This window comes from Oncorhynchus kisutch, linkage group LG13, assembly GCF_002021735.2.
Source record: "Oncorhynchus kisutch isolate 150728-3 linkage group LG13, Okis_V2, whole genome shotgun sequence".
NCBI classification, from domain to species: Eukaryota; Metazoa; Chordata; class Actinopteri; order Salmoniformes; family Salmonidae; genus Oncorhynchus; species Oncorhynchus kisutch.
The window spans coordinates 58651920-58664360 of record NC_034186.2 but is presented as its reverse complement, the minus strand read 5'-3'; the positions used below and the strand labels follow the sequence as shown (position 1 = coordinate 58664360).

Here is a 12441-nt window from a genome sequence, read left to right as displayed (position 1 = left end):
GCATTAAGCTCATCTGGTAGACTTGCATCAATGGGCAGCTCGCAGCTGGGTTTCCCTTTGTAGTCCGTATTAGTTTTCATGCCCTGACACATCCGACGAGAGTCAGAGCCGGTGTAGTAGGATTCAATCTTAATCCTGTAAGTAATTAGCTAAAAATCAAAAGTTGTCCATGATGAGATTCAAATACGCAACCTCAGGTTTGCTAGACGTTCGTGTTATATGCCCACCCATCCACCCCGACTAAGTAGCCTTCTATGCCCACCCATCCACCCCGACTAAGTAGCCTTCTATGTTCTGTAACCATACCAAACATAACATATCATACTAATTTGAGTGTCCCGGATTTTCATGTACTATCTAGTATGAGATTAGACTTACCATATCATTTTCTACTCTATTACTCATAACAATTCAGTGATCAAACACATTTGTGAACAGACAAACACTGTAGATTTAATAAAATATTCTAAGAAGCTACACTAAAGTTTACACATTCGAAAACTACCCTTCAGGATAGAAAGTCTACCAAGCACAGACTCATTTCATATGCCTCCAAATGACTTAGTCAGTCTTTACTAATCTGACAGGTTCTTAAGTTTGAGGGTTGATATTGGCATTCAGAGGGCCCATTGTTCCTCGGTTGCTAGGACGTTTCTCTTTTTTCTTTTAGCGGAGTCTCCTGCTGTTCTCAGACCTTTTGCATGTTCTTTATGTAAAGTCTCCAGACCCTGGTCACTTAGCAACCACTTTTATTGTATTAACACTTTCTTCCTGTGTTGTCCCTTACTTCACATCAAACAGTGCAAGCTGAACTTGAAACTTGGTAATTTCCGAACATGTGTCTTCTGTAACAGATTGTGTCTTTGAAATTCAAGGTAAGAGTAAAATCATTTATCCCTGGTCAACGCCGTTTGATGTATTTAAAAGAGGTAGAAGCAAAGTGTGTAATGTTAGACACTTTAGAGTTTTCTACTGCTGTATGGTTGAGAAGTTCAATAGCCCTTAATTATTTTCTTTGCACCTGAACAGGTTACCGTTCATACAATTTCAGGACTGTGATATCACAATGACCTCTAACAGTTATTTGGATCCTTCGACATCCGTTTATTTGAATAAAAAGACAGTCTTTTCTGCTAGCCTGAACTTAGCCACCATAAGAAGCGAAGGTTTTATCCGTCCTCATTATTCACATCAGGTTGACCCATGGAACTTGAAGCCGCCTGATTTCTCTCCTAAACTCTACACATCTCTGAGTGTCCCTCGAAGGAAGAAGACAAAAAATACACATCATCCTTTACTGACACTTGCCTCCAGTGAGACAGTCTTAAGTGTGGACAGATTTACCCCAAACATTCTAATTCCTGAGATTGACCAGAATAAAAAAGCACTGCCAAAGTTCAGCACATCATACAGACCTCCTGGCTCTTTAGAATCCAAGCTGATGTTCGTTAAAACAGGGAAATACCCTCCTGTGGCCTACAAGAACCCTAAACCACGTAACTTTAGACAGGTATGTTGCTGTGATATAACATAACACCTTCCTTACATGTTCTTTGTGATTTCCATGATTTGTACAAAATCCTGGTACAAAATTCTTGCCGCGTATGATTCTAACACAAGATGGCGACAAATATATTGAAAAACATTTTGCTCTGAAACATTTATTTCAGCTTGCTGATGACATGCCAAATATGGTTACTGCAGCTGAAAGGGATCCTGGTCAGTTGAACTTCAAATCTCAGCACCTGAGTATAAGTAAGTCAGCTTTCCTGAATATTGGTGCGGAGACACTGCTCTATTACTGTAATTAGACAATTTCCTAAGCATCATCCACTCATGACAAAAGCACAAAGTCATTTATCATTTGAAGGCTAAGTCCATGGCCTTTTATCAAAACTATGCCTACATTACACAGCAAACTCAGCAATATCCTGCCGACTGTGACACTGGTTTCCATTCTACTCCAGTTAGGGGGACCAGATCGGACACAGACATTTATTCAAGGGAACCTTTTGGGAAGATGGACACCTATAAGCCAACAGAGCCTAGATGGGAGGCCAGGCTCACACTCCCTAAATTGCCTTGGCCCCCAAAATCTGCCTCCTACACTGTGAGTGGGCTGGTTTATGCCCAGTCTGGCTATAGGCCCCACACCATTTTAATTCAATGCTTTCATGATACTTTAGGCCACTTCCGTAGCGTGACTTAGTCAGTTACCAAGTTATTATGCTGTTTAACACAAAAGTGCTAAAACAAAATCATTTCCCCGCCTGTCACTGTTTTGGTAAAAAGCTTAGGGCTGGAGAAATGTAACCACTCAAATTCATAGGCAGATATATTGATGCAATGATTGAGCCGCCATGATATCAAGATTATTGTTTTAACTACATGTTTTAAGGATATACAGTGTAGGATCATCTTTCCTCCATTAAAAAGCCTAGAGCATAATGCAAACCCATAATAAATATAGTATCTTCTGCTTAAAGTGTCTACTGATATACATTTTCTAAAATATTTTCTTCTTCTCAGAGACACAGGCACAGACGCGGAGTGTACAGTGCTTTCATGGACAGAGTAGAGGAGAAGATCTCCAGCTCTTGGAAAACTGGCTGACACTTTGACCTCTAAAGTCTTCTATGGAGTCCACAGCTGTGCAGTGATCTGTGCATCGGCTCCACTAAAATGTCCAGTGTGTTAAACCAGACAATATGTTCTAATCTGGGTGTGTGAAAGGCATGGCTGAAATATTTGCATTCACAGAAAGGAATCTTGCAGGCTATAGCATAATTAAAATACTTTGAGGTATCATGAAAATACAATAATTGTAGGCTAGACTAGAGAGTTCATTGCAAAACAATTGCCCATGCCATGACACTTTTTGAAAGATGTCATTTTTTTCAATTGATCTAGGCCTAATAGGCTATTGTGTGTGTATAAATCTATTCTCTCAAGACAATAGGCAACAAAGATAATCCCAGTAACTGGAAAATGTAAACAAAGTGTGTCATTACAATGCCATTGAAACACATTTCTAAAATGTAGGCCGAAATGCAATTAAAGTTCACAATTGGAGAGCAGCCAAACCTTGCTTAATCCAGAACAAAAATATTGTGTAATTAGTCAGATCCTCGATTAAATTCTGGGTCCATACATGAGGGAGGGAGAAGGGAACAAACAGCTCCACCCGTTCTCTTCGCAAGTTAGGGGCAAATCTATGGGCCAAATGTTCCCTCCCCTTTTACGAAATTCTAAAGCACCGGAACTAATGCTGCTCATTATCTCACACTTCCCGTTGTATCGTGACAAATGAATGTACCATTTATGTTAAAGTCGTCTGTCCACAAGAGATTAGAGAGCAGCCAAACTAATTTCGGAACCCGGAACCAAATTATTGCAAATGTTTGTTCATGTAGCAATTACAAGCACATTCCTAAACATGCCCTACATTTGTAGGCTATATAAAAGTTTGCATTCGAGAAAAAAGTTAGGTATATTTAGAAGTTATAGCCTACACATTGTATTCCTGACCTGGGGGGTATACTACAAAGCAGCATCAATGATTTAGCCAGCTAACTTTTATAAGCAACCAGAAATAACTTGGTTTTATGGTTAATAAAATAAAATAGTTGTTAAATCAATTAGACCATGCCCATGTCAAGCTTATCTTTCTACAAAATTATCAGAATATTGGTATAATCCTGTTTTGTAGTATGCCCAGAATTTCTAAACCTTGTTATAAACTGAGTGGTTCGAAAACTGAATGCCGATTAGCTGAAAGCCATGGTATATCAGACCGTATACCATGGGTATGACTTTTTTTTTTTTTTACTGTTGTAATTACGTTGGTAACCAGTTTGTGAAAGCATTAAGGCACCTTAAGGCCAACATACCACGGCTAATGTCTGACTCCAGGCACTCTGCAGGTAGCCTAGTGGTTAACAGAGTCCCGCCAGTAAACAAAAAGTTGCTGGTTTGAATCCCCAAGCTGACTGGGCAAAAACAAAAATCTATGTGCCCTTGGGCTAGGCACTAAACCCTAATTGCTCCTGTAAGTCACTCTGGATAAGAGTGTCTCCTAAAATTTAAAATGTAAGACGTTGTGCTTAAGAATAGCCCTTAGCTGTGGTATATTGGCCATATACCCCTCTGCAGTAGACCATGGATATACTGACAAGATACATGTCCCTCTGCCCTAACGAAACCTTTGTCCACAAAGCGGCATGGAGGGCTGTCTCGCTCCCGCCTATCCTTTCTTTGAATTGGTTGCTACATCACATTATTGTAATCCTTTTTTAAATATTAGATTAGAGTCGTTGACGTCAACCACCTGTATTCAATCTCGAGACAACTCCAATATGAAGTGTTTTTTTTCTTCCAAAGTTGCCGGGATGTCACGTACCCTATTTATAACAGTACAATCGTAACAACTTAAACATTACAAAACGTATATTCGATCAAATAAACCTCGTGTTGCAAATAAGCCATTAAACGCCACCTGCTGAAGGAAGGCAGATTTTCCGCCGAGTTGGACCCCTCTGTCTGTACTCGCCAATTTCGATTGTTTGTAAACTGGTTCGACCTGGATGGCGCGCTTTGGTCACGTCCACATTTTATCCAACAGGTGCTTAGTAATTACAATGTTCTTTGTTGATGGGTGTTTGCCTAATATCTTTCTTCGTTGAATATTTATGTGACATTATGTCCAGATGTGTTGAAATGTATTATGTATTTGCTAGTGATATTGAAACTAGTGAAGTATTGAGTGAGATCTTTATTTAAACTGAGGAAATACCTGTTTATGTTAATTTTGGATGCCAGGTTTAAGGGTTGGGTTATTATTATTATTTTAACTTACTAGCCTCAGATGGCTCATTTTCGGGTAAATTTAGGCTGGAGTGGCATGTTGTCCCAGCTGGGGCTCTGCTAAACTCAACTGTGTGAGGAATTGTCGGCACTCTGCCTAAAAGGAAGCTAACCTTCTGCACCTGTAAATAAATTCCACCATTTTGTTCATTTTGCACCTGATTCCGTCTGACTCCTTCTTCGCAAACCCCATGACAAGACGGATAGTGCTATCCAGAATCCCTGGGACGTCCCTAAACTAAATCACACCTTCATTATTTTAAATGTAAACATCAATGGGGCGCTATTTATAAAAACAGAGGCTATCGTATTTATTTTTAATTATATATAATTAACATGATTTAAATAGATACCGCAGGATTATAATTTCTACAATTAATCCTGTGATTATTCTCACTATAAATTCAGTATGCGTGGGATACAATTTGTACTATTGACCAATCAGTTTGAAAGTAAACAGATAAGGACGCATCATGGGGCGGCGCTGTTTAGCGTATATCAAAACCCAAGCCAAGCCACATGCGACACACGAACACAGCAACAACAAAAAAAACGGTAAATTAGGCATTTTTTATAGTTCAATAAATTGTTCATTTTAATTCATTCATATCACAAACTATTTAGTGACTTTTCTTTTACTTTTTGTTTCTTTTACTTTTACGAATATAGCCTACAGAATGCTTGGCTTGCTATGTTATGTTAATAACCATTCGTAAATATTATGTTTAGACTTTGACCTAGCAGACTATCAGATACGTTTTTATTTTAGGCATTGTTGATGTTGCATAGTATTGCGTAATGATAGTATAATAAATCTATTGGCTGGAATAATGACGTTACAGCAACAGGTGATGGGCGTGGTCTGAATGGATACATTATTGATGGACTACCCCTTGAACCAATCGTTTGCTAGAACATGAGCAGGGTTTTCCACAAATTGCACTGCAGTATTATTCTATGGGAATGAAACCGTCTAGTAAAAATAATAGGACGCTGCTGACCGCGCGACAGTCATCAGAAGCTCTGTATTGTGAACATTGGATAACATGTTACTGGACCTCGTGAACACAGTTCCGCGTATTCAGAGTGGATAGATGTAAGTGATGCCCTGCACGAAAATGTCTGGCTGGACGGAACGGTTGTAGGCTATTATAAAGATTTATGCCGCAATTTGAGAGCCTGGTATCAGGTCAAGTGGCGTTACTGGCTGTCAGCATCTGTATGCCTATCGACTTTATATTCATTTACGCGCCTATCCTTGGCAATAGGATTGTGCATTGCTGCCGCCTAAAATTCAAGTGTGTAGCATACCTTGACAAAGTCCGGTATTTCTGCATTGTATTTTCATTTGAGCCTTTATAATTGAGGGTGTCTAATGAATGTCATATGCATTTGGCAGTACTCAGGTCAAATGCTGCCCTCAATAAGTGAATAACACATGGATAACTGATTTGATCACCTTCATATAGTCTATAGGTATTCTGTGTCGACTTAAGTTTGCGGTAGACTTATATTTGTGTCCTATTTTTGCTTGGCTGAAGTAAAATTTGTTTTGTTTTTAGGTCACTGTTGTCTTCTAATTGGAATATAATCAGTGCCAATCATCGTTGGAAAAGTAGCCCAACCCTTTTATTCCACCTGTTGTTCCCCACATGAGAAAAGATGGGGAATAGATTATCAGAACCACAGACCTTCCTCTCAAGAATCCCCTTCTTTCAGTCATTCCATATCGCCATTTTGGGACTGGACTCTGCAGGTAAAACAACTGTCCTGTACAGGTTGCAGTTCAATGAGTTTGTCAACACAGTGCCTACCAAAGGCTTCAATGCAGAAAAGGTCAATGTGTCTTTGGGCGGCCACAGGACGGTGACCTTCCATTTCTGGGACGTGGGTGGTCAAGAGAAGTTGCGTCCATTGTGGAAGTCATACACACGCTGTACCGATGGAATTGTATTCGTGGTGGACTCTGTAGATGCCGAACGCATGGAGGAGGCTAAAACGGAGCTCCATAAGATCGCCAAGACCGGAGACAACCAGGGAGTGCCACTGCTGGTGGTGGCTAACAAGCAAGACCTGAGGCACTCTCTGAGCCTGGCGGAGATTGAAAAGGCACTAGCGTTGAAGGAACTGGGCCCTGGCACGCCTTGGCACCTGCAGCCCACCTGTGCCATCATAGGAGACGGACTGAAAGATGGCATGGAGAGACTCCATGACATGATCCTTAAACGGAGAAAGATGCTCCGTCAACAGAAGAAAAAGAGATGATCAAGGAGGGAACTGAATCTCTTGTTTTAAATGAAGGACAAAAAGGAGATGTTCTCGCACCTGGGTGGATATAGGAATTCTCCCATAGGATCGGCACACTGAGTTTTATCAGTCAATGTTAAACTAGGTTCTCGTGTCTCAGACAGCAAAGTCTCTTTGCTTCGTCTTCGGTATTTGTTGCTTTTTAGTGGTTGAGAAAGCACTATGAAGGTAAAGGATTGGGTGTTTATGGATTTATATAGGAATTTGTAAGTTGTCGTTACAAAGAATGGTTTTGATCCTTGATATTAGACCATTAGTAATGGCTACTTCAAAATTGAACACCAAAAATGACATGTTTGACGAAGAACAGAAAATAATTAACTTCTCTCTACAAAGGTTAGTGGGAGGACAACAAATGTGGTCTTCCTGAAAGGGAACTTTTGAACCTTGTAAAGAGTGCCTAAGCTACTTTTAAATGTTGTACCTTTTTTGTAATTTTTTTTTTTACATGTTTCTTTCCTTCTCAAAAGGAAGGTACAGTCTTGTGCTTTTTGTCTGTCTAGTGTACCTCTACTGTCTGTTTGTTAATGCACTTTAGATGACCTTTTTTGATGGAGTTTACAGCCTTGAGGTTTCCCAATATAGCTTATTACACAAAGAGTTTAGTTGCTTCAGAAGAAGCCAACTACTGGGTCCCTATTGGCCACATGGACAATAGATGGGATATGTGTTTCATGTTTTCATCTTTAATAAAAACCTAATCTTTGCAGCACTGCTTTTGTTTTGTATGAAGGATATTTCTATTTTGATTATTTGTCGTCATAATATTTTCAGAGAAGTTCTGCAGATCTGATAAACCTGATGAGATGTGTACAATGTATGTCCTCTGATTCTCATATTTGAAAGAAACTGAAGTAAATCAAAAATGAATCTTGGTTGCTCCTGCTCACACTTTGTACTGATGGAGAATGAATCTCCTCCCTTTTTTCTCTTTCTGAAAGTAAACAAGACGGATATGATTGAGGTGATGGTGGTTGAGTGTTTACTTGCAGTGTGATTATAGGGCCTGGAGTCCTTTTTCTGTTTTCTGGAGCCGAGAGGCTCAGCAATGCAGTCAGGGCAGTCTACTCTGCATGCCAAGCCAGATGCCATACCCTCTACAACAGGCTGGGGCAGGAGACTGGAGGCTTGGGAACATTTTTGTGATGGGGAGAGGCTGTTGTCACATAGCTCAGTGAAGTGATGCCTGTTGCTCACCCATCCCTTTAGAACAATTCTAACCTTGTACTGTAGAGCAACAGGGGGAGCAGCAGTTGACCTACTAAATATAGTACTATATTTGCATATGTTATTCTGTTCCTTACAATGCTCCACTTCAAGTGCAGAATTTGCTCTATGTTCTCATGATGTATTTGACCAAATTATTTGACCTGTTTGTAATGGACCTGTGTGTTATAGATGCCATTTCACTGTCTTTTCTTTCCTGATTCAAATGATATTAGTAATGTTAAACCTACACCACATTTTACAATGTCTGTCATTTTGATTGATATGCATCAGGTTTTAAAGACAGACAGTACAGTCTCAGGTCCAAGATTAATCTTGAGGGTGTCACTCCTTATCTGTGTTGCGCAACTCTTCCCAGCTTGTTTTCCAAGGAAGGAAACGCTATTGGATGGCAGCAACACATATTCCTGTTATTCCCATGTCCTGCTCTCCATTCTAGGAAATGGAGGTAATGGGAGTGAGTCTGATCATGGGACTAGATTTGGGGTCAGATCCTGATACAGGCCTGGTGGCAGGGTCTCTTCCGTTGATCTGCTGATGTAATTAACTAGGGATTATGTTTGAACATAGCTTTGGAAATCCTGAAGCTGGTTTCCTTTCTCACACTTTGCTTTTGCTAACTCAATTATACACTAACACGGGAAAGTACATGCCCTGTAATGGCCCGTCGTCACATGATATCCCTGTGCCCAACTAGTTTCCTGGACATCTACTAGTTGGTGGGTTTTATTTGACCGCTTGGCCCTGGCTGAGGTCAACTCTGTGACGATAGTAAGTCCCTCTCCTCAGTAACAGGATCACTGTAGGAAAGGCATTGTCTCACGGCTGCACTGGCAAACTGCGTGTCGCTTTAGGAAGACAATTGTAGGAAAGGAGAGCACCACTCCTCATTCCACTACTCTACTAGCTAACCTTGAGATTAGGAATGTCGTGCTTCAACTCACTTTCTCAAAATGCAAGAACATGTACATCAGGTCTGTCTTCTGGAGCAAGTCGGAATCAAATGTTTTTTTGTGGAAATATTTTCTCTACCTGTGTAGTAAAAATATATTTTCTATAACTATACATTTTCAAGCTGTGTACACTGTACTCAAGGGAAGAAGCAATAATGCATATTCCTATGCTGCTCATTATGCAGGGTTATATCAGGATGAATCTTTTTCCTGTTTTAGCGAGCGAGTGGCCTATTTACATGTGAATTCTTCCATCGTCCTAGCAGCCTCTCTGAAGGTAGGGTGAACGGGGCCACCTGCAAGGGGAGGGAAAGAAAGACCGCTCTAGAGAAGCTTGCTCTTGCTCTTCTTTGGTGTAAGGTTGCTCTCTTTACATTAATCCTCAGAAGCATGAAAAGAGAGACTGAGAAAAAGTGAACAGTATAACAGGGTTTTACCAAATTTATGCCGCGGGTGACTTTTATTTGGCCCCCCAAGTTTTCTGAGCAAAAAAAAAACCACCAGCAAATCAGCTCCAAGTGATTTTAATTTGGAAATCTGTTCCAAAATATTCCCAACCATAATAGATATATGTGAACGTATACAAATCTAAGCAAGGTTTGAAATTGTTATGTTTTAGTCAAAAATATCAGTTTGGACTTCAAATTTGCAGTCTTCAAATGATTTGTCATTGTGTTCTGGCCTCCTGACTATCCGCTCAAGGAAGAAATCGGCCTGCGGCTTAATGTAGTTTGTGATCCCTGGCATATAATCTATCGTTGGTCCCATAGATTCATTCATTATCCATTCATTAGGGATTATAACTTTCTGTATCATTGTTCTTATTAGGAATATGTTCCTAGAAATTATTAATTTAATATTCTGGGTCTTGGAAGTCATGGGAAGTAAGACCAATAATAATTGTGTTGTCCTTGCTGTTGTTGCTTGTGGTGATTTATTTTGATAAAATATTGCTCAGTTGGTTTGGATATCGTGCTGGCAACGCCAACTCTATGAGTTAGTTCATTAGCTACTCACTGAATGTGAATGTGATTTTATTATTCCTGTCTGGGCTGTTTTACTATGCATAGAAGTCAGTGCTGCCTGCGTGTTCATGTGATGGCATCCCCTGCCTTACCCTGTGTGGAAGGCTCTGTGATGGCATCCCCTGCCTTACCCTGTGTGGAAGGCTCTGTGATGGCATCCCCTGCCTTACCCTGTGTGGAAGGCTCTGTGATGGCATCCCCTGCCTTACCCTGTGTGGAAGGCTCAGTGATGGCATCCCCTGCCTTACCCTGTGTGGAAGGCTCAGTGATGGCATCCCCTGCCTTACCCTGTGTGGAAGGCTCAGTGATGGCATCCCCTGCCTTACCCTGTGTGGAAGGCTCTGTGATGGCATCCCCTGCCTTACCCTGTGTGGAAGGCTCTGTGATGGCATCCCCTGCCTTACCCTGTGTGGAAGGCTCTGTGATAGCATCTCTGTGATTGGCTCATTGTCAAGGTGATGATTGCTTTGTCAACTTTGTCTGTGACTGAGAGGGCTTGAACATTGGAAGCTGTGATCTGTATGGGAGACTGTCTATGTGGGAGAGGGGGACAGACAGAGAGATAATGTGTAGATGACTTTGTCATTCTCTCTGCCATTTGGCCATACACACACACACACACATGCATGTGTGTGTGTGTGTGTGTGTGTGTGTGTGTGTGTGTGTGTATAAAAAAACAAAACCTGTCAATCTAGTTATTGTGAAGCATGAGCCTGTGAAATCTGGCTTTCGTCTCGTTTGTGCAGGATTAGGACCGGGGCAGACTGAGGTCCCCATAGCTTTGTAGTGGCTCCATTGTCTGGTGGCAAACGTTAGGGAAAGTTGTGACCTGTAAAGCAAGGGTTCAACTCAAAGGACTGATACTTTTGGTGAGGGGATACGGGGAAAAAATATATGGAGGCAGCTCAAATCTAAATAGGCTAGTTGTGAAGTATTTTGTTTACTTTGAACTATGTTTCTGAAAAATGACACATACTGTACAGTTGAAGTCAGAAGTTTACATACACTTAGGTTGGCATCATTAAAACTTGTTTTTCAACCACTCCACACATGTCTTGTCAACAAACTATAGTTTTGGCAAGTCGGTTAGGACATCTACTTTATGCATGACTCAAGTAATTTTTCCAACAATTGTTTACAGACAGATTATTTCACTTATAATTCACTGTATGACAATTAAAGCGGGACAGAAGTTTACATACACTAAGTTGACTGTGCCTTTTAAACAGCTTGGAAAATTCCAGAAATGATGTCATGGCTTTAGAAGCTTCTGATAGGCTAATTGACATAATTTGAGTCAATTGGAGGTGTACCTGTGGTTTTATTTCAAGGCTTACCTTCAAACTCAGTGCCTCTTTGCTTGAAATCATGGGGAAATCAAAGTAACATCAGCCAAGACCTCAGGAAAAAAATTGTAGACCTCCACAAGTCTGGTTCATCCTTGGGAGCAATTTCCAAATGCCTGAAGGTACCATGTTCATCTGTACAAACATTACTACGCAAGTCTAAACACCATGGGACCACGCAGCCATCATACTGCTCAGGAAGAGACATATTCTGTCTCCTAGAGATGAACGTACTTTGGTGCAAAAAGTGCAAATCAATCCCAGAACAACAGCACAGTAAAACAACCTTGTGAAGATGCCGGAGGAAACAGGTACAAAAGTATCTATATCCATAGTAAAACGAGTTCTATATCGACATAACCTGAAAGGCCACTCAGCAAGGAAGAAGCCACTGCTCCAAAACATCCATAAAATAGCCAGACTGCAGTTTGCAACTGCACATGGGGACAAAGATTGTACTTTTTGGAGAAATGTCCTCTGGTCTGATGAAACAAAAATAGAACTATTTGGCCATAATGACCATCGTTATGTTTGTAGGAAAAAGGGTGATGCTTGCAAGCTGAAGAACACCATCCCAACCATGAAGCACGGGGGTGGCAGCATCATGTTGTGGGGGTGCTTTGCTGCAGGAGGGACTGCATGTCACAAAATAGATGGCATCATGAGAAAAATTATGTGGATAGATTGAAGCAATATCTCCAGACATCAGTCAGGAAGTTA

General features: G+C 40.7%; 2 protein-coding genes across 3 annotated transcripts; both read left to right on the top strand.

Moving 5' to 3' along the window:
• The first annotated feature begins 1035 nt into the window (after positions 1-1035).
• lg13h7orf78 (linkage group 13 C7orf78 homolog) lies at positions 1036-5101 on the top strand. Its single transcript, XM_031838058.1, has 4 exons — positions 1036-1510; positions 1671-1755; positions 1968-2110; positions 2530-5101. The coding sequence occupies exons 1-4, from the start codon at positions 1067-1069 to the stop codon at positions 2611-2613; spliced, it is 756 nt and encodes a 251-aa protein (XP_031693918.1). The 5' UTR covers positions 1036-1066; the 3' UTR covers positions 2614-5101.
• A 189-nt stretch (positions 5102-5290) lies between these two features.
• arl4aa (ADP-ribosylation factor-like 4aa) lies at positions 5291-7885 on the top strand. Of its 2 annotated transcripts, none has more exons than XM_020498163.2 (2): positions 5291-5418; positions 6426-7885. In XM_020498163.2, exon 2 carries the CDS (start codon positions 6526-6528, stop codon positions 7126-7128), a length of 603 nt encoding a protein of 200 aa, XP_020353752.1. In that variant the 5' UTR covers positions 5291-5418; positions 6426-6525; the 3' UTR covers positions 7129-7885. The 2 variants fall into 2 exon arrangements, with proteins under 2 accessions (XP_020353752.1, XP_020353751.1); XM_020498162.2 differs by having other exon boundaries at positions 5395-5959.
• Positions 7886-12441: the final 4556 nt, after the last annotated feature.

What these genes read in the sequence shown, in the direction of transcription:
- lg13h7orf78 (XM_031838058.1), top strand. Translation starts at nt 1,067, where the DNA reads ATGACCTCTAACAGTTATTTGGATCCTTCGACATCCGTTTATTTGAAT. An exon ending in ATCTCAGCACCTGAGTATAA is followed by an intron (nt 1,756 to 1,967) that starts GTAAGTCAGCTT and finishes ATTCTACTCCAG; the next exon opens with TTAGGGGGACCAGATCGGAC. An exon ending in CAAAATCTGCCTCCTACACT is followed by an intron (nt 2,111 to 2,529) that starts GTGAGTGGGCTG and finishes TCTTCTTCTCAG; the next exon opens with AGACACAGGCACAGACGCGG.
- arl4aa (XM_020498163.2), top strand. Translation starts at nt 6,526, where the DNA reads ATGGGGAATAGATTATCAGAACCACAGACCTTCCTCTCAAGAATCCCC.